Genomic DNA, 21,737 nt, shown 5'->3' with positions numbered 1-21,737 from the left:
TGTGAAGGGTGAAGTGTCTGCATTTTGTGCATTCCAGGTATGGGGGGCTGGGGAGGCTTTGGCCTTGAGGCGGAGGTGCGTTTGGTGTGTTAGGGAAGATCCCGCGTTGAAAGGTAGCCAGCGAGAGAAACAGTGGTAGGTGAGGCTAGAAAGGGGGCCCGGCTCTTTGAGGGCACAGTAAGGAGTTAAGATGTTATGTTGACCATGATGGGCAGTCTGCTGGGTGGAGTGTTTTAAAGAGGAGGACTGACATGGTCACATGAGTGTAGTGTGGTGCCCGACTTGGAGAGGCAAGAGGGGACATAGGGAACCCCTGTGGGCTTGGTCGTCCAGGCAAGCAGAGATGGCAGCAGTGGGGATGGAGACAGGGCATGCATGGCACATGCAGTATGGAGACAGAGCTAAAAGGACTTAGGGACGGATTTGACGTGGAAAGTGTTAAGGAGTGTGTGCCTGCTGGGTGTTCGGTTGAGCCACTGAATTTGTGCAGGTGCCCTGGCTGAGATGGGTAGACTTGGGGGAGAAGTTGCCTGGATGACTAAGTACCCTTTTGACTGCAGCGAGTTTAGGATACTTACTATTGTTCAAGGAGGTGGCGAGTCTGAAGCTCCGTGGAGAGGTCAAGATTAAAATTACAAAGTTAGGTGTCAGCAGTGTAGACATGAATTCCTGGGAGAGGATGGAACCTTCAGTTTCCTCCTTCAAGTTGAGGAAGTCGGACTGGATGGTCTTTCCTTCTTTCTGAAAATCAGACATTTATTGAGTCACAGAAGCTGTCTGTGAGAAACTTGAAGTGATGGGAATTTTCACTAAAATTCTTTTAGCTTTTTAAACCGTGAAAGTGACGAATGGGAAGGAAATACAGGCATTTAAGTATTCCACATCTGTATTCCTTCCAAAATTGCTTGTCAGTTGCTTGTCCACAAAGCAGGATATATAACTGAAATGAAATATCTTTCCAAAAGCAAAGGTAATCTCAATCACATTGTTAAGGTTTTCAGTTAAACCCCAATGATGGTCAGTGTGAATTTATTTTTATTAAAAAAATTTAAACAGCTTTATTGAGGTATAATTGACGTACAATAAAGTGTGCCTTTTTAGATTGTAAAATTGAAGGTTTTGACATATGCCTCCATCCGTAAAACCACCACTGCAATAAAGATAATGCACGTCTCCATCACCCCAGAGTTTCCCTGTGTTCCCTAGTAATACCTCTCTCTTGCTTCTCCCTGCCTGGCATCCGCAGGCAACCACTGATCTGCTTTTTGTCATATGGATTAGTTTGCATTTTCTGGAAATTTGTATAACTAGAATTGCACTCTTCATTTTTCTGAATTCTTTTACTCGGTTTAATTATTTTGAGATTCATCTATGTTGTGAGTGTCGCAATAGTTCATTCCTTTTTCTTGCTAAGTAATATCCTCTTGTGTGGATGTACTAGGATTTGTTTATTGCATCATTGTGAATTTAGACTCCTCTTCCTTTTTCCCTTTAGTAAGTCTTCTGATTTGCTAATATTATTTGTAACCACCTAAGAGATAAATATGGAGTCTCTCTCTTTCACCACAAATGCTCCTAATAAAAGGGGAGCTGGTTCCTTGTTCTTATATTTATTTCCCCTTTATCCTTTTTAGGAATGAGCTGCTCAGTCATTTGTCAGAGTACGTTTGACAAGTGGTGTTGATGCGAAGCAGATCAACCCTTTTTTTATGTCTGTGCTCTGTGTGATATTTTGGGATGTGTGTATGGTGAGTTTATTTTATCTGGATTCAGCTTATTTCCGTAGATTGCCTTAACTTGAGTTTCATAATTTAGCAGTTGTGGATGCAATTAATCTAGCACCTTTTAATTTTACAAGCAGATAGAACTAAATTCCTTCTTAGTTCATAGGAATCTTATATAGATGGCAAGACTGAAATTAAATAAACTCTCATTAACCTCGTAGGTAAGAGGTGTGTCCTTTTAATCTCTGGTGTTTTGATTGAATCACTTGCTTTCTGCTTCTGTTTCAGTGCCTTTGAAAAAGCTTACTACTTTTTGGTTTCTGTGGATGATCTGAGAATATACTTCAGGATCTGTCAGTTAATGAACCCCCGGGAGTCTGGCTCTTTTTAACGTCGTCAAATTTAGCACAGAGTAGGAGGTTAGGGGATGTCTGGGCTCTCACTTTGCAGCTCTCTGTGCTGTTGTCTGGGAAGGAAGAGGAGGGAAAGTTGTATCTAAGGGCCGGCCCTGTCCTGGTGAACACGGGGCTTTGCTGGCTAAACCCAGTGTGTTTTGTTTATGTCGGATTCGGGTAGGCAGTTGCCATGTAATTCAGGAGGCAGGATGGAGCCCTCAAAGGCATGCCCTCTGCCTCCCAACCTGCCTGGCAGCCACCGTTGTTATAGTTCATTTGTGTGTCTTCTTGCCCACCTCTAAGTTCTATGAATGCAGAATCTGCCATATCTGTGCTTTCTTCTACCTAAATAGTGTTTACAGAATGCTGAATAGAATGCATACTTATGCTTACATCTTTATTTTTTATTTCTTGTTATGGAGTTTCTAATTGGAGCAATTATTATTAAGGCTTGAAGTCTCTAAGGAAGAAGATAAAATATGAGCTGTTATATTCGTAATACTCTATACTATTTAGGCAAACTCTTGAAGTATATTTTTTTCCTCCACTCTTCCAGTAAATTAAAAGCACAGATGGAGCCAGGCACTGCAGTCTGGGATGGGTAGGGATTCATACATGAATAAAATTTGTTCCTAAGCCCTGAGAAGTTCACAGTCTAGAGGGAAAGTCAGACTAATAAGCCAGTAAGTGACAAGTGCTGTATAGAACTGATTTAAAAAGTGTTCTGGAAGCCCAAAAGTATGAGTACAGGTTCCATGGTTTCTATTCAAGGAGCGGGATGATCCCGTTAACTAAGATATGGGTCCTTGGAGGAAACAAGCCAATTGGGTAGAATGATAAGATAGACGAGGATGCAGTGAAGAATTCTGTTCATGTGTCCAATTTGAATTTTGTGCAGAATGTTATTCTTTTGGTGAATCTGTGGATTTTTATGGCAGTTTATAAAGACTTGTTTCCCAGAGTTTTGGTTGGGATTCATTTTTACTATTTATGGGGAGGTTGTGGTTGTTGAATTAAATGAGTTTAATTTACCAAAGTTGCTTCTAGTAGGAGTGGAGTTTAATTTACCCTATGCTTGAAAGAGTCATTTTTCTGTGGCAGTGGCCTAATCATGTTTGAAAATGCTTATGTGCTGTAAGACCTGGCTGCCACTGTATTCAATTTAGTAGGATGAAGCTAGCAATGCAGACTCAGTGTAGGCAGATGAGATCATTACAGTCTTAAATCCTGGTGCTCAATTTTTGGTTTGGAAATTTGAAAAGAAGCATGAATTACTTTATTTACTTAAAGAATCAATTTTATTTATTTAGTTTTGGCTGCGTTGGGTCTTCGTTGCTGAGCGCGGGCTTTCTCTAGTTGCGGCGAGCGGGGGCTACTCTTCATTGCAGTGCGCGGGCTTCTCATTGCGGTGGCTTCTCTTGTTGCGGAGCACGGGCTCTAAGCGTGCGGGCTTCAGTAGCTGTGGCACGTGGGCTCAGTAGTTGTGGCATGTGGGCTCAGTAGTTGTGGCTTGGGGCTCTAGAGCGCAGGCTCAGTAGTTGCGGCACACAGGCTTAGTTGCTCTGCGACATGTGGGATCTTTCCAGACCAGGGATCGAACCCGTGTCCCCTGCTTTGGCAGGCGGATTCCCAACCACTGCACCACCAGGGAAGTCCCAGCATGAATTACTTTTAAAACATTTATTTGGGGGTAGATAATACATGTCCATGGTGCAAAATAAAAAGTTGGACAGGGCTGTACAATGACAAATAAGTCTCCCTTTACCTCTGTCCTGTACCCTGAAGGGTGACCACTGTTACCAGTTACTGGGCTTTCCTTCCAGAGAACGGTGTGGTAGACTGCTAGCTCTTCCCCAGAAGTCGGTTTTTTTCCTGTCCTGGCATGTTTCCTGGTCAGCCTTGCAGGGGGGTGGGCTCTGTGACTAGCTCTGTGCGTGAGTATGAGTGACAATGACCCACGTCCCATTTTCAGGCGAGGGCTCTTTAGAAACAAGTGTGCCTTTTCCATCCTCTCACATTTCTCTTCCGAAGGCCAGATGCAGCAGTGATGAGGTTCTAGGTGATGGCATCAGAAAATGGAGCCAGGACCCCGAAATCATCTGCCCAGGAGGGCTGCCCACTGACCAGGAATATCTGCTCTAGACTGTTACCTGAACCTCAGTTTTATTGGAGCCACTGCATATTTTTGTGTGTGTCTGTTTTTTACAGCACCTAATGTTACCACAGCTATTACATAAAGTTTAACAAAAAATTAAAAAGCCAATATCTCTGTAACCACCCTGGGCAAGAAACAGATGCTCACCAGCACACAAAAGCGCCCTGTGTGCCTCTCATTGTGACCTCTTCCCTTCCTCCATAGATTATCACTTTGCTGACTTCAGTGATATTCATTTCATGCTGTGTATAGTTTCACCACTCATGTGGGCATCCCCAAACAGTATGGTTTATGGCTTGTTTGGGGGAACTCTTTATAAACATATGTTTTTATGTTGTATGTGATCCTCTGAGTTAAATTCAAGAGATGTATGGCTCCTTTCATGCAGCGTTGTGTGTTGAGTTTAGTCCGTATGCTGTAAGAAGCTGTAATGTTTCATTTTCATTGTTCTGTGTGTTGCCTGTTGTATGAATACACCACAATATATTTAGCCGTTTTACTGTTAATGGGCATTGAGTGTTTTCTAGCATATGGCTATTATGAACACCACAGTTCTGAACATTCTTGAACATGTCTCCTGGTCCCCATGTTATACCTCTGAGTAGTGGAGTCCTAGGGTGTAAGTATCTTTAGTCCTGTAAGAAGATGCTGAGCTGTTTCCCCAAGTGGTTGTGTTAGCATGTGTGAGATCCCATTGCTCCACACCGTGGTCTACTTGGTATTGTCAGACCTAAAAAGTTTGTCAGTCTGGTCAATACATAATGGTATCTTATATGGATTTACTTTATATTATTTCCTAAGATACGAGTGGTTCTTTGCCTTGCCTTTGGGCCCCCTTGTATCTACTTGACTTTGAGGTTGGTTGATGAGGACACGTTTCTCAAACACAGGGCACACGAGTTTTGCCTGCGGAGTTAAAAAAAAAATTCAAGGTTCTGCTTCAGACCAGGGGAATAAAACATCTGGGTCTAGTATTCAAGAATCTATTTCCAATCAGCTGTGCAGGTGGTTATTACACAGCTGGACTTACACCGGTAGATGCAAGCACAGGGCTGAGGATGCTAAAGGTTGTATCTGTGGGGCCTTGAGAACCCCTATGATCCTTGGCCACGGGCTGTGTGCCTCAGTCCCCCAGCTCCGCCCGTACAGGGTCTCCCAGAGACTGCCTGTTTACCTTGGGAGCCACTGGCTAAGAATGTAAGTATGCTACCCAACAGCTATTTATACTAATAGAAAAGTAACCTTAGATGTAATTTATGTTCCATTGATAGAGATATGGAGGCAGCAGTTGATTTGGGGGTACTTCTGTTAATTTGTTGAGTATTACACTTCATCTTTTTAAAATTTTATTGAAGTATGGTTGATTTACAGTGTTGTGTTAATTTCTGCTGTACAACAAAGTGATTCAGTTATACATATATATACATTCTTTTTCATATTCTTTTCCATTGTGGTTTAACACAAGGTATTGAATATAGTTCCTGTGCTATACAGTAGGACCTTGTTGTTTATCTATCCTATATATAATAGTTTGCATCTGCTAATCCCAAACTCCCCTCGCCCCCTTGGCAACCACATGTCTGTTTCATAGATAAGTTCACTTGTCATATTTTAGATTCCTCATAGAAGTGATATCATATGGTATTTGTTAGTCTTGAGCTGCCTTGAAATTTAAGTTTTTTCACTCTCAACTTATTATAAGTCAGTTGTTGGCTTATTATAGAATGCTTAGTTCTGATGTAGCGGTAATTAACTGTCGTATGGCATGTGTGGCAGTTTATACATTTTTTCATAAGAGGTGTAGCTGTTGGTTTGGTATGTCCGTGGAAGGAGGTGAGCTGACAAGCCTCTGATGTCCCTGTCTTGGACCCTTCCCTCCCTGAATGCTTTTGCAAATTTGTTTGGGGGTATTATTAATAATTTCTTTGAATGTCCTTAAAAATAAGTGAATCTAGGGCTTCCCTGGTGGCACAGTGTTTGAGAGTCCGCCTGCCGATGCAGGGGATACGGGTTTGTGCCCCGGTCCAGGAAGATCCCACATGCCGTGGAGCGGCTGGGCCCGTGAGCCATGGCCGCTGGGCCTGCGCGTCCGGAGCTTGTGCTCCGCAACCGGAGAGGCCACGACAGTGAGAGAGGCCTGCATACCGCAAAAAAAAAAAAAAAAAAAAAAAAAAAAAGTGAATCTTGTTGCTATTTCTTTGGAGTGGCATAAATGACTGAGCAGCAGGCTTTCACCCTGCACGCCTGGACACTGACTTAATTGTGAGACTGAACCATGTCATTTGGTGTCGAAGAAAATTCTTCTCTCGCCACCTCACGTGGAACACGCTCCTCAGAGAGCATCCTCTGGTTTGTCTACAACAGTTGCTTTCATAGGTACTTCTATGTGCAACTTCTCACAAAAGTTAAATTTTTAATTAAAAAAATCTTAAATTAGCTGGATTTTCCACCCTTGCTTCTTTCCCCTTCCTGTGCCCTGCCTCCCCTCCCACCCCCCGCTCCCAAATTTCTGGGGGCACTTCTTTGAAGCTATATCAGGTCATTTGCCTAGGTATATTTTCAACACAATGGTGTTGAAAAAAAGAACATAAAGTCTTTTGGGTCTATATTTCTTTCCGTTTGGAAGAAAGCTTGTACGAAGGGTTGACCTGTAACAAACCAAAACAAATGTACGCAAACTCAACGTGGCTTCTCTTTCATTGTGTGTGTTAGGTGTGGGAAGTAGCCATTTGGTGGCATTTTGTTAGCTACGATGGACATACTCTGCGGGTCGCAAATTCTCTCTATGGTCTTGTCTGTAGCAATCAAGTTGGACCCTCAGACCTTCTCTAGAAGTAGAGAGGCAGCCATTGAACAGCCTAGACTCAGACATGGGTTAGAGCCTGGGGTACTCGCTTGTGTTGTAAGTGACTTTGAGTTGGCTGAGTAAACTTGGGGAGGTAGCACCTTGCATCAAGGATTAAAGGCGGGAAGTAGTGGAAAGTGCCAGTGATGGATGTCCACACCTTGTAGGTCTGTTAGTTCTTTCTTGCTCTGTGTCCGTCTACAGTATGCATTTGCCTCCCCAGCCCTACCCCACCCATGAAAGAATGACTAAGATATGGGAAAGTTTTACCTTTAAGACCTTTCACAGCAGCTATTTGAACATCTGGGTGTGTGCCCGTTCTGGTGTTTCCTATGTAAAGTGACTGGATTCCCCCCACCCCGCCCCGCATATCCTACAGGGTTTTTTTCTCGATATGAATTGCAGCCCCCTCCTCCTCGAGTTGCCACCATTGTCTGACTGGCCGAATCCGTCTTCTCCTTTGCAGCCCAGTTACAAGGCCCGGATGCCAGCTGTGCCTCTGGATGCTCCCCCAGGTCAGGGTACTTAATTGCACCTGCTCCCGGGGCTCTCTCCCTGGCACTGCGGTTGTACCCTGGTTCTGCATGCTTTCAGAGCAGGGTCCCGCTTCATGCATCTTGTGCCTCCTGCACAGCTGTCCTGGCCACTAGTGGATAACGTATGAATCATTCGTAGGCCGTATTAATTTGGACGGGTTCCCTAAACACTGGGACTTAGCTTCCTCATCTGTGACATGTGGCTTTCTGCTCTGGACATGCTCTCACCCAGCTCACTGATAAAGGTGCAGTTGCCAAGGTAGGTGGCTTGTCTTGGATCTTGTGCCCCGTGACCTGACCGTGACTGTGGCCTCTTGAGCCTCCTCTTGCCCCGCCCACACACAGCGTGCCCGTTCTTGCTGCTGTGACTTGGCCCGGCTGTGACTTGCCTGCTGTGGGATTCTGCCCTGGGCCCCCTTGTCTGTCCACAGCTCTCCTTCCGCCGTGTCCCTCACTCCCAGACTCGCATCTGCTCTGCTGGCTCCAGACCCGCCTCGCAGATGTCGTCTGAGCGAGCATGCTTGCCCCCTGCACACTCTCAAACTGAGCGTGCTCGAGGGGGCGGGTCTTTCTCCCCTAGGACCCACGCGTCCCCGCATTGGTTCATGTCATCCTCCACTGATGACTTGCGGCCTTTCCTCTTCCTTAAGGCCCTGGTCCAGTGGCCAGTCCCAGTGGCTCTGTGGCCTGAGTGTCCTTCAAACTGGCTCTTTCCTCTCTGTCTCCTTGCCACTTCAGGCCCTCCTTTCTCAAGGAGGCTGGAACAGCAGCGGCCTGCACCCTGTTGCTACACTCTCCTTATTCTGGTCCTTCTTTTGCAGAAGCAGAGCTTGGGTCACATGTTAAGTTGTTGATGTTTTTTGGTTTTGTTTTTTAAATTAATTAATTAATTTTATTTTTGGCTGCATTGGGTCTTCATTGCTGGACGCGGGCTTTCTCTAGTTGCAGCGAGCTGGGGCTACTCTTGTTGTGGTGCTCGGGCTTCTCACTGTGGTGGCTTCTCTTGTTGCGGAGCACGGGCTCTAGGCGCACGGGCTTCAGTAGTTGTGGCGCATGGGCTCAGTAGTTGTGACTCGTGGGCTCTAGAGCGCAGGCTCAGTAGTTGCGGCGCACGGGCTTAGCTGCTCCGCGGCATGTGGGATCTTCCTGGACCAGGGCTGGAACCCATGTCCCCTGAATTTGGCAGGCAGATTCTTAACCACTGCACTACCAGGGAAGTCCTTGTCGGTGTTTTTTCATCACTTATGGGATCAACTATAAACACCTCCGCACGACATGCAAAGCCCCTCTTTCTCTGAACCCACCCCCATCCTGATGTCATCTCCCGCCGTCCCCACCACACCCTGCTGCTTTGCATTTTCAAGCCTCAGTGCTTCCTTCACATTGGGGTTTTTTGTTTTTGTTTTGTTTTTGCTGAAAATGCCCTTTCTCTAATTTTCCTACACCGTGGTTCTCATACCTGGAGGATTATTGGGACCTGTGTTGTTCTTTTTGAATTATCGACTTCTGCGCCTGCCCCCAAAGATTTTGTTTGATTCAGTGTCTGGAGTGAGATCTGGTCTCATTTTCTGTAAGACGACAACGTTGAAATGGATGTTTACAAAGATACAAAATTCTGTATGTCAGTGGTTCTAGAATGCTTCTGTATTAGTTCACACTTTGTTTTATGTTAGACAAATATGAAAAGAGAGAGAGAGGAGGAGGGAGAGGGAGGGAGCGACTCCTCGGATGTTTGTGGAGATCAGCTGTTGTTAGGTCTTATGTCCCCAACTTTGTGACAGTCACCCCTTCATGCTGTTTCCTTTGGAGTGTCCTCAAAGCACTTTCTGTATAGTCTTTAATAACTGAGTTGAAGATCCTGGTACACGTGTTTGCGTTGAATTTTAATTTTTATTTATTTATTTATTTAAACATCTTTATTGGAGTATAATTGCTTTACAATGGTGTGTTAGTTTCTGATTTATAACAAAGTGAATCAGTTATACATATACATATGTTCCCATATCTCTTCCCTCTGGCGTCTCCCTGCTTTTTTCATTAGATTCTAAAGCCATCCAGGGCTAGCGCAGGGCTTATGCATTTTTTGATTTCCCATGCTTTGCCCAGAGTAGATGCTCCATACATTTTTGTTTAGTTATGAGATATTTGAAAGTTTTTAAACTGTAAGAAGTTTTGTAGATGTGAGTAGTTATTAATGTCAATATTCATTTTTCTGGTATATCTACTTTTTGCTTAATTAAAAAAATATCGTTGGAACCCTTTAGGAGAGAAAAAGTGCTTAGAACCTGTTGGAATGACAGTTTGCTTGTATTAAGTGTAGCTGTTTCAAAGAACAATGGTCTCTCAGACAATGTACAACAATGTTCAACTGTTTTTCTCCTTGTAATGTAAGAAAAAGCACGTAGTTGTCTGTGTCTTGAGGCAGAGATGTCTCTGTGGATCTGTGGCAGCATCAACATGTAGATGGTGTGATTTGTTCCTAATTGAGGTCCCTGCAGCAGTGATTTTGTTGTTGTGAAATGTGTTTCTTACAAGTCCCTAATGTCAAATGTATTTTTCCTGTATTTGTAGATTCTAAAGCATGTGTTCCTTAACGTTCTATGAGAACCTACTTCATAAGGGATAGAAATGCAGGTTTTTCTTGAGTCTTTAAACACCACAGGAGAGTCTTATTTGTAGTTTTTTATTTTATCATTTTGCAAGGGCAAAAGTAATGTGAAGGGAGAGAAAAGAGCCGCAGCACTATTACCAGCTTGTGTGCGTTCCTGAAAATTGAGAACGATGTCGCTCCTGGTGAGTTATGAGGACGTTTAAGAACTTGCCTTGGCGGGCTTGGGGGAGAACGCTATCCCTCATGGCTTTCTGGAGGCTCCTTTCTCTTATTCACCTGCTTGCCTCCTGGACCAGTGCTTGAGGCCCCCAGAGCTGAGACATTTGGTTCCTTTCAGTGGTAGTTTCAGACCAGCAGCATCCCCTTGACTCCCTCGCCAGGGATGGAATGGAACTCCAGATGGAAGAGGGTGCATTCTACAGACTCTCAGGGATCTTGACCAGGTCTTGACCCAGAGGAGTTTTGGAGACACTCAGAGCTCTTCTTTTCCACCAGTTACAGGGTCGCCCAAGTCATTAAAATAAGTTTCTCTTTCTCTCAAACCATAGGGTACCCCGTGCTTTCCATTTCTGCGTCTGCATCCCTGTGCCTTCCAGATTCTTCCAGGGCCCCCCCACCCCCAGGCCTCTCCCCACGCTGGGCGCCAGCGTCCCTGCCAAGTGTAGCACCCAGGTGTGCATCAGCCCTTCACTTTGAACTTGAGGCTGTCATCCCTGGGAAGACGCCCCGATTTTTGTTTTGTTTCTTTAGTAAACTGGGAGATCTTAATTTTCTGTAACCTTGGTGTTTTTGTCCTGAGAATTTAAATGTAACATCAAATGAAAAATTCAAGTCTGTGTTGCTAATATGAAATTTTAATTTTTCTTCACAGGTCAACTTTGTAGTGTGCCAACTCTTTGCCTTGCTAGCAGCCATTTGGTTTCGAACTTACCTACATTCAAGCAAAACTAGCTCTTTTATAAGACATGTCGTTGCTACCCTTTTGGGCCTTTATCTTGCACTTTTTTGCTTTGGATGGTAAGTAATTATTTTGATCATATTTAATGAAGACTTTGGACGTCTTTGTGACTTGAGTGTGTAGAAGGATACGTTATGTGGAGTTTTGTTCTGTTTTTATTTTTAATATAAAAAAAGAGTGGAGAGTGGGCTCTTCAGTTGGGGTTCAGAGGGCAATTTATTATTTACAACTTAGGAGAAAGGACAGATGAAGAAAAAGGATATAAAGACGTTTTATTCTGTCATGAGTAGCTCTTTCACCTGTCTTGCAGGTCTTTTATGCCAAGACAAATGAACCATTTAAAATAGCTTTTTTCTTTCTGTGCAAGTGGCTTTTAAGAGTCTGGTAAAGCCCATTGATAGAACTCTATTACCATTTTTTAGATTCTGCCATTAGCCAAAAGAGGTTTTTAGTTTGGTTGGTTTTGACGGGGGAGAATTATTTAGCATGGAAAGCTTTTATTTATGGCCCTTCAGAGGCTGTGTGTATGTGTGTTTCCTTCACTTAGCTCCCTTCTTAATTGTCAGGGCTGTGAAGCAATACAGAAACACTGTCACTTCCTGTTCGTCCCAGGTGACGGTGGTTGTATGTGACAGAGGGAATCCGGAGAAGTGCATGGTGTCTCCACGAAACAGCAGAGACGCTCAGTGCAAGGACCCTCTGCTCTATGATTTCTCCCGAATTTTCCTTCTTAAGTGAGAGCTTATGCTGCTTGCTCATTTGCTATGTTTACACAGTCCCAGAGAAGGCTTTCTAGGTCTGCTGTTCGGCAGACTGTTGTTGGACATGGAAGTTCCCTGAGAGGATGGAAATGCAGTCACTCGATCTGTGGTTTCGTAGCTTCTGTTGTGGGGTGTAGACTGTTGGAGTTTGACAATGCCTCTGCATTTGTTCTAGGAGGTTGTTTTTGATTCTTGGGAGGGTTGAAATGTACTGGTATTTCTTAATCTAGTTTTTGCCTCTGGCAGTTGCACATGTGTCCTAGAAACTCACGAAGAATCAGAGATAATTTATTCAGTCTCTGCCATGTTGCCCTGTGACCAGTCCTCTGATAGGCCCGGCCAGTGGTGGGTGTGTGCGGAGTCCTCGGGGTCTCAGCGGGATCTCTTACCTCAGATCGAGGCATGGTTTCTCCACTTCCTTGATAACATTGAATTTATGTCATCAAAGTTTTCTTAGGTTTCTCAGGTGATTCTATTTAAACTTCTTGTAAATCATGTCATGGGGGTAGTGTGTATGTGTGTGTGTGTATTTAGCTTTCTGTTATGGAGCCTTTCGAATATAAAAGTACAGAAAATAATATAATGAACCCTCCTATATCAACCATCATCTATAAGTTTCTATTAACTGAGAATTACTTTATACTTTTATTTACTTATTTAGCTATTTGACAGCGGTGTAGAGTAACAGACTGGAGCTTAGACTCTGAATCCAGACAGACCTGGATTCCACTCTGGGTGCCTCGGCGGTAGCCGTGTGACTGAACATGTTATTTAGCCTCTTTAGCGTCACTTTTCTCATTTGTAAAATGGAACCAGGGATGGTTGTGATGACTAAAAGATGTAATACTTCAGAAGGGGGCTCCGCACAGTAGCCAGCTCCTTGTGAGTAGGGAAAATTACTCAGGGTCAAGACTGTTATTGTGACTATGGTCTGTTGGTCCCATTGTCCAGTCAGTGGTCCAGATTAGAAATATTTATGTTTATCCAACCTCTTCCTCAGTTTATCATACAGTATTAAAGTATGCCTTTCTCTCTAGACTGGACAGTCTGAGACTAGACTCTGAGGACAGAAACTGTATCCCCTGACTCTTTATTCCCAGTGGCCAGTACTGTGCCTTTCGGAAAATGGACGTTCAGTAAAGATCAGTGGAACAATCGAAGAGGTGTTTCTCAACCTTTTTAAAACTCTTTTTTTGCTAAACATAAATTTTTTACCTGCCTTTAGTGTGATTTGAAATTCAACATATGTAAAATGTGATATCTAAAAAAAACTGAAGTTTGGGCATAAAGGATTGTTTTGTTTGAAAGATTATGATACACAGTCCATGGGGTTCCACTTCAGCTCACCCTGTGAAGAATCAGCCAGTGGATAAGTTGCCCAGGAGGAAACAACTTGAGTCTCATTGTCACTTAGGGTACTAACTGGGTATATGTTAGGACTTCATTTTCTCAACTCTAAAATGATGAGGGCTGGATTATAATAAACTTCTAAGATACCTTCTTGGCTGCATTTTTACCTCCCTAATAATACTTAATATTTGAAAGCGTACTGTGTGCCAGATAACCCAGTCAACACTTTTCATGTGTTATCTTTTAATCCTGAAAAGTACTAGGTAGCTACTGTGTACTTATTATGCTCATTTTTCTAATAAGGGCAAGTAGAGTAGCTGCGGATGGGAAATTACGAGGAAAGTCACCAGTGCTGTGGTTGAGTGTACAGGCAACTTGATGCTTGTTGTGGAGGCCAGTGAAATAGAGGGCAATGCAGGTCCACTCTGTACAGATAGACTTATATTATCCCAGGAACAAAGGCTTGTACTACTGGCAGAGTGTCATATGGCACTCCAGAAGGTCGCCAAGCTTGTCATCTGAATGGCGATGCCCGGGGAGTGGGCGTCTCCAAGTGACAGAAGGCACCACTTTGCTATTTGAAACATAGACCTTTTAGCTTCTAAGTTGTCATATATCCCTCATGTTCCAAGGAAATTTATTCAATAGGAAAGGAAAGATATTTCCCCAAGAGTCTTCAAAATCTTTTTTCATTTATCGTTAATGAGTTCTATTCCAATGAATAAAGCCCTTGCAGGTGTCCAGCAGGCCACTTCAGCATTTTCACACGAACTCCGTTAGTGCTGGCAATAAATAGGAGCTGGTAATTAATTTGCAAAGTGTGTGTTTTAGTCATGTTTTCTTAGCTTCTTTCTGTTTCAGTTTATACACAAATACGTTTTTCTGCTGCCTCCTGGTCCTTTGGTTGTATAGTAGCATTCCAGGCCGACATTGTTTCCGTGTGTGTGTGTGTGTGTGTGTGTGTGTGTGTTAGGCAGAGGAAGAGACAAGTAGACAGACTGACAGACATTCTTTGTACAATGAGTAAAATAAGTTTCTTCTATGGGCCTGCCTTGGAGCCTACTTCTTATTTGTAATATTTCTATGGAAAATTAAAAAAAATTAAGTAGCTTTTCCATTTTGGAGGTGCCTGTTATTCTATGATGATTGGGTTAGAAAGTAATTTTAATCATAGCTTAAGATACTTATTGATACTTTAAATTGTATACAATGATTTGAAAATGTTTTCATACATTATTCATGCCATCAAAGGGGAAAGAAAATGGAAATTTTGTGTTTGTGTGTGTGCGCGCACATGTATGCGTAATCTTAGGGATAATTTGGATGGATTTTAAAACCAGAGATCTGAGTCATGTTTTGCCTGAATTTTGTGACATGAATGGATAAGTTAGTTCTCTCAGTTAATGGTAGATTTCTACACTAGAACGTTAGAAGAAACTGTGTCATCTCAGTGAGAACGTTTTGTAGATAGATTACTGCAAATTAAGGGTTGACTGGATTTGTATAAGGAAGCTTATTTGACTTGAGCCGTCATGTTTTCAGAATAAATAAATTAGGGTGTACCTGCTTTTAAGTGAATTCTAATATTTAGTATTTCTTGCTATTTTGTAAGTAATACTTGAAAAGATAACTGCACATACAAAGCTGTATTGGCGAAGGTAGTTTGGGTAGAAGCCCAAAACTGATGTTCTGGCAGGACTATTCTGAAATCCAGGTTTCTTACTCCTTTTCATCCCTGTTCCTGAGTTATAGAAAAAGCTGTAAACCTTGAGCCTCAGGACCCCATAGGGCTTTCATGTAGCTGGTAAACGTGGAATGCTGGGACCCCAAGTGTGGCTTTATGGGGTTTTGTCTTATTTTTCCAGCTCTTGTGGGGCTTGTGGGATGGGACTCCCTCTCTAGGGTATCCACAGAATTTTAGGCTTTGGAGGTTTGCTTCCTTTTTTTAATCTGGCAGTGTCGTGTGTTATATATAAGCACTTTTTAGCCTAAATTATTTCAATTTGATGTTTGTGCATGGGCTCTTCTAACAGTGTTCTTACTTTTCACAGGTATGCCTTACATTTTCTTGTACAAAGTGGAATCTCCTACTGTATCATGATCATAATAGGAGTGGAGAACATGCACAAGTAAGTGTTCGCTTTACTCACATATAATACGTATTCCAACATAATAGAATTGGGTCAAGTAGAATTTTATTACATTAAAAATTATTATTTTTAATAATCATTGTTAAAAATTATTGTAAGTTGTGATCACTTTTTCAAGAACTGTCATAAATACAAAAATAAAACCCTTGGTATGCAGCACTCTTCTATTTACTTAGAGCAGGGTTTCTCAACCTCAGCGCTATTGACAGTTTAGGCTGCATCATTCTTGGATGTGCAGGACTGGCCTGTGCACTGTAGGATGTTTAGCGGCTTCCCTGGCCCCCGCCCACTAGATGCCAGTAGTACCTCCTCCCCAAGTTGTGACAACCGTGGATGTTTCTAGATATTTTCACAGGTCCCTTGGGGGGCATAACCACCTCCAGGTAAGGACTCTTGGCTTAGTCTAGGAGGGGCAGCCGTGGAGAGTTGGAGTGAGTCTGACACATTGGAGAGAGATTTAGAAGGTACGTGTGGAAGGATTTAGTGATTGACGGGGAAGAAGGGTGTCAGGAGGCCTCCAGGTTCCTGGTGTGAACAGTCAGGTAGATGGAAGCACTGTTTTCTGAGCGTAGAGACCCCTGGAGGTGGGGAGCATGTCTAGGGGATAAGCATTTCAAACAGGTATATAGTCACCTAAAACAGTGCTTCATATGTAGTAAACACTCTGGGTATTTGCTGAATAAGTGCCTGTTGACTTTAGGGTGTCTGTGAGGCAGTTCTCCGATGCTGGGGAGCTGGTGTGGAGGTCTGGGCCAGAGATGTACACAGGAAAGTAGAGGTGTGCAGCACTTACTTGGTTGAACACCCAGGGGCCTGGTACCTGCAGATCTTGCTGGCCAATCCTGCTGGGGGTGTTCTGTGATATCTGGTGCACTGTGTCTCTGAATTCTGATGTACATGTGGCTCCAAGAGTTCTGTACAAGAAATGATGGACTTGTAACTAAGCAATTAGCTTTTTTCCAAATCTCATTCTATTTTGCATCTTCAGTGTTTGACTCATGGGTCACCCGGTCTGTTTTGGCCCAGTGTCTTCCCTCAATTTCCACTGGTGCCACCTGCGTTGATTTCCCCCTCCCTCCTGTACTGTAGTACTCCAGGTTCTTGGTGTTTTGATTTTAATTTTTATAAGAGGAGTAAAATATTTTGATGGTGTATCAAAAAAAAAGCAATTTTTATACCATCATGACCCTTTTAATAAAATCTCATACAGATGACAAGTTCGAAGCGATACTGTCTTTAATATCTGAACAAAAGAGCTGTATGTTTTGAATCTGGAAAAAGAAGGAAAATCTGGTTAGATTACTGAAAACAGGTAACTTGTGTATCCCTGCGTAAACAAAAGTCTTTTAAATCGAAAGGCTAGTAGATTCATATTTGGTCAAAGGAAATTGTTTCTTTTCTGAAAGGCAACGGCAGTCTGTGAAGTTAACTTTTAACACTTCAGACTCTGTCCAGTATGGCGCCCTTAGCCACATGTGGCCTGTAGATTGAAATTAATTGACATCTAAAGCTCAGTTGTTCAGCCACACCGGCCACACGGCACGTGCTCAATAGCCACAGGTGGCTGGTGGCTACTGTACTGGGCAGTGCAGACAGAGAGGATTTCTGTGATCATAGAAAAGTCTGTTGGAAGGTGCAGCCTTAGAGACACAGTTGGATACAGTTGATTTTGTTGCTCTTTTACAGTAAGTGATCAGGAGGAAAGTGCTACTTGCATATACGCTGCCCGGGTTTAGAATTTGACACCATCCTTGGAGCAGGCTATTATAAATGGGTTTGCCATGCTAGTTGCTAGTGTTGGCAATAAAGAGTAGGTGAGTAATTAAGTTAGAAAGTGTGTATTTTACTCTCTTTTAGCTCCCTTCAACTTCAGTTTATACCTATGTGTTTTTCTGTTTGACTTTACTTTTTCCTTTTTGTTTTTTTCTTGTTATCCGTACGTGCTTTTTCCTCCCTTTTCACTTAGGCCTTTACATTAATTAAAAATGTTTAATGGGTCCAGACTTCAGAATTTCATTCAAATATACTAGATGGGGCTTATAGCATTACTCTATTATCTAAAGTTATTATTTATGTATAATACAGTTCTGTTTATTTCTTTCAGTCTAGTTTTACATGGTATGTGTAATATATTTCTTTGAACAACAAGGGTTTAAATCTTTTTAAGTGAAGGATTTGGACTCCCTGAGTATTTAACAGTTTAAAAATTCTTGGATCTCTTTGTTTTATATACTTTGTAAGCTGTTCATAGTGTAGTTTTTGCACTCTCTGTAACAAATCCATTTGTAAATTAAAATATTTTAATATAAACTTTATTTTTGTAGCTCCCTTTATTTCACACTTGTATGTATGCTGTTTTATTCTGATCCATAATTAGATAACTTACCATTAAAATTTAATTTATTCTAGAATTCAGTGCTTTTTAATTTACCATTAAAATTTAATTTATTCTAGAATTCAAAGCTTATTTTCATATAAGCTTTGAAGTTTTTGAGGAAAAAAATTGAAAACCTTAAGTGTTAGAGGCAAGAAGAAAAAGAGTATTTAGGGATAGAAGGTCCTATATCTTAGGATATTGATTCTCCTTAATTAGTATGGGGAGAATTTAACTTTCACAGATTTGAACAGCGTTTCTGAGAGCAGGGGTTGGCAAACTGTAAAGGACCAGATAGCAAGTATTTTAGACTCTGCAGGACACACAGCCTCTGTCATGGCTTTTCTCCGTTCTGTCGTTGTGCACATAGACAGTATGTGAACAACGAACTTGACCTGTGCTTCCATCAGACTTCCTTTACCTAAAAAGCGGGTGGACCATATACTAAGCACACTCCTGCCACAGGGATTTGAAAAAAGAGAGGAAGGCAGACACACACTCTTCCTGCTAGTTTCAAAAATATGAAATAAAGTTTGCCAAGTGGTAATTTTAAACTTGCTATAGCACAAAAAATGGAATAATGAACTTGTTTATTAACGATTTACTTTGGATTATTGTTCTGAAGCAGATGGTTTCTAAAAAGCTGATTGAAATGTTCACCTTCTTGGCATAGCTTTTGCTTGAAAGGGAAGTGAACTAATGCAGGACTCAGGACTTGATGTTTAACACTTAGCGTGATAATGAAAAACATCTTATTTAAAAAAATTATAAAGGGAATAGTAAAATCACAGTATATAAGAGCGATACACAAAAATTCTTTTTATTTCTACATATTGAAATAGTCCAAAAGTGAAATTTGTTAAAAGTTCATTCCCAGGAGCATCGAAAAGGATAATATGCTTAGGAATAAATTTATTGAAAGAAGTTCAAGACCACTAAACTGAAAATAAAAATCTTTGCTGACAGAAATGAAGGAAGACCTAAAGCATGGAGAGAGACACCACATTCATGGATCGGCAGACTCAGTATCGTTAAGACGGCAGTTCTCTCACAGTTGATCCATAGGATCAATGCAATGCCTGTCAAAATTCCAGCAGGCTTTTGGTTGCAAAACTGCCTATATAAATTCACTAAAATTCATTGAATTGTACACTTAAATTAGGTGAGTTGTTGGCACGTACATTTTACTTCAATAAAGCTATTAAAAAGATAAAAAACACTGTAAAGGGAGGTGCAAGAAGGCAGATCAGTCTTAAAGTAGCATGCTTTCTGAACGTTGGTTCAAGAACTTTGTATATTTTCTCATTTAGGCAAATTTATAGATGTTCAGAAGCGTCCATGTTTTCTTGAGTTTAGTTATAAGAATGAAGCGTCGAAAGGAACGTTGAAAACCTGCAGTGCCCTCGAAGGAAGGAAATGTAGGTGTTGAAGGGGGACTTGAAGCTGTCTTCAGACGCTTAAAGGGAGTATATATGCTGTTCTTAGGAATCCTGAGATGGAATTGGTACCTGCTAGGTGAAGTATGAAGATGCACATTTTTGACCCAAGGAAGGATGGCCTCAGTTACAGTGAGAGGCTTGGGGGAGTAATGTCTTTTGCCTTCATACACCACAAATTCAGTGACGGCAGTCACGTCTTACCTGTTTGGTTTTCTGAATGTGGTACACCGCCTTGGAGGTTGTGTGCTCCCAATAGGTGTCTGCTGAATGAATGAGTGAATCATAACCTGACTTCTGTGTGACAGCAAGCCCTTTCCAAGTAGCCTCCTAGAGCTCTTGCTTCTGGGCCACGGTCTCTGCCTCCTTCAGAATCCCTGTGCACCATCTCAGGGCTGCCCTGTGAGAATTTTGTGAACAAGCATTGTAGCTGCCCTGATTCTCAGAACTGAGCATCTCCTGGGCTTTGCTTGGATCTCTGTTCCTGGGGAGAGTGGACTGTAGGGGAGAGACAGAAGGGATGGGAATGGGGGAACGGGTGGAGGGAGAGCCTTTCTCACTTGGTTAAAAGAGGAAGGAGGATAGCGATGCGTTTCAGGTGCTCCCAGCTGGGGCTGGAAGGCATTTTCCCTGGAGAAGGTAGCGCAGTGTGGCTGGGTCCCATGGTGTTCTGATGGGCTCAGTAAGCTTTTGTGGATGGGCGTGAGAACCTAAGTGCCCTTCATGTTAGTTTTGCGTTTTTTGTTTTTTAACTTTTCTGTGGGGAAGCTTGTTTCAAGTTCCAAAAAACAGTCGCAGATTTTGGAACACGGCACAAGGCAACTGCCCTTGTTTAAATATAAACAGCAGAAATGTGGGATAGTTAACATGGGAAGCACAGGAGAGCCTGATAACCTTGAGAAGTTAAGCAGAAGTATTTTCTTTATAACCTGGCAAGTAATTTTCACCAAAACAAATGACCTAAAGAAAACATGAAAAAGAGGTAGATACATAGAGTAAAACTGCATCTGTGAATGGGTTGCCAAGCTTTGTATGGGATGATATTGTAAAAGCTGTAAGAAGGTGATTTTAACCCCACCGTCCCATGGCTCAGCTACCCACCAGTTTGAACAAACACCTTGTGTGCCACAGTGTTTCCAGAAACTCAGAGACAGTGGAGATGTGGTCCTTACCCTCTGATAGGCACCGCTGAGTTGGAGATGTTAAGACAGTCAGTCATGCAACAAGTATTTGTTACGTGATGCTGGGACCCAGTGATGGATAAAAAGACATGCTCCGTCTCTGCAAGACACTTACTGTCAAACTACGGATCACACTGTGATTACTGTTATAAAAGATGATGCCCTCAGGGCTGAGGAAGCATAAAGGAGTGACCAGCTTGGAAAGTAGTAAAAAGAAGAAAGTGTATCTACATCAGCCATTTACTATGTGCTCAGCAGAATACAAATGTTTGGTGTTAAATAGACTTATGCTAAAATATATTTTTAAATATTGGGAAATACTAAAAACCATGTTCCTCAGGATCCTCTTGTATTGGTATAAAATTGAACAGCAGGCCTAGGACATGAGAGAAGATCAACTTCAAACTCCGACTTCCCCCCAGGTGGCCTTAGTGATTCATTGGATGAGTAATAGGGGCAGATATGTATGGGTTTGAATTCAGTTCTGCTACATTTCATTAGCTCTTGGACCTTAGCCAACTCACTTTACCTTTCTGAGTCTAAATTGCATTAAACCAGTGACTCAGCTGAGGAGCATGTGGGTGCCCAGGTGAGCCCAGGTAAGCTTTTGTCTGCATATAGGGATCGGCTGCCAAGAAGAGGGTTCACATTCTGGGGGAAATGCCTTCAGAGGCCATTCCTGGTCACCGAGCGTTTTGCTGGGTTTTGCTGCTCCTGCCGCTGTCACGTCAGAGCTTTTGCTGTCAGTATTCACGCAGTCGCTGTAATTCATTTTTTCTCCTCCCAGACTATGAACTCCTCAGCAGGGATGCTTTCCTCATTTTATAATACCATTGTTGAGCGTATGGGTGATAGAAGCTCAGGAAGAGAGGTTCTCTGTTCTGTTCCGTTGAATGAGTATTTGTAGGCTTTTTTTGCACCTCTTTTGGTTGGGTATTTCCGAGCAGATGATATTCATCCGTGCAGCAGGCCTCGAATGGCAAGCTTGATGGGTTGACTGGCAGTCGGTCGTGTTCCCTGCTCCCTACCTGATCTTCTCCCCCTGACGCTGGCTGTAGAGCAGTGGCCCTGGGCATGGGGGTGAGGTTAGGGAAGGACCAGGCAGTTTTAGCTGATGTGCTTTTGTCTCAGTCATCCGTGACCCTGAAGAGCAGGTAGGACAGGGATCCATTTTCACCTGTCATCTGCCAGTACCGCCGAGACTCCTGCAATATGGATATCTGGATAGAAATATCGTGAAGAACTGCTTGAGGTCTACTAG

General features: G+C 42.6%; 1 protein-coding gene across 2 annotated transcripts in view; it reads left to right on the top strand.

Annotated features, from left to right (window-relative positions):
* Positions 1-21,737, top strand: part of MBOAT2 (membrane bound glycerophospholipid O-acyltransferase 2) — a 107,288-nt gene that overhangs the window by 28,646 nt on the left and 56,905 nt on the right. For both annotated transcript variants that reach the window (XM_082642519.1, XM_082642518.1), the window contains exons 2-3: positions 11,138-11,283; positions 15,387-15,464. In XM_082642519.1, the coding sequence (XP_082498645.1) occupies positions 11,138-11,283; positions 15,387-15,464 (224 nt within the window). The remainder of the gene's footprint in view (positions 1-11,137; positions 11,284-15,386; positions 15,465-21,737) is intronic.

This window comes from Mesoplodon mirus, assembly GCF_964341445.2.
Source record: "Mesoplodon mirus genome assembly, chromosome: 14".
NCBI classification, from domain to species: domain Eukaryota; kingdom Metazoa; phylum Chordata; class Mammalia; order Artiodactyla; family Ziphiidae; genus Mesoplodon; species Mesoplodon mirus.
This window is presented reverse-complemented; position numbering and strand designations above follow the sequence as displayed.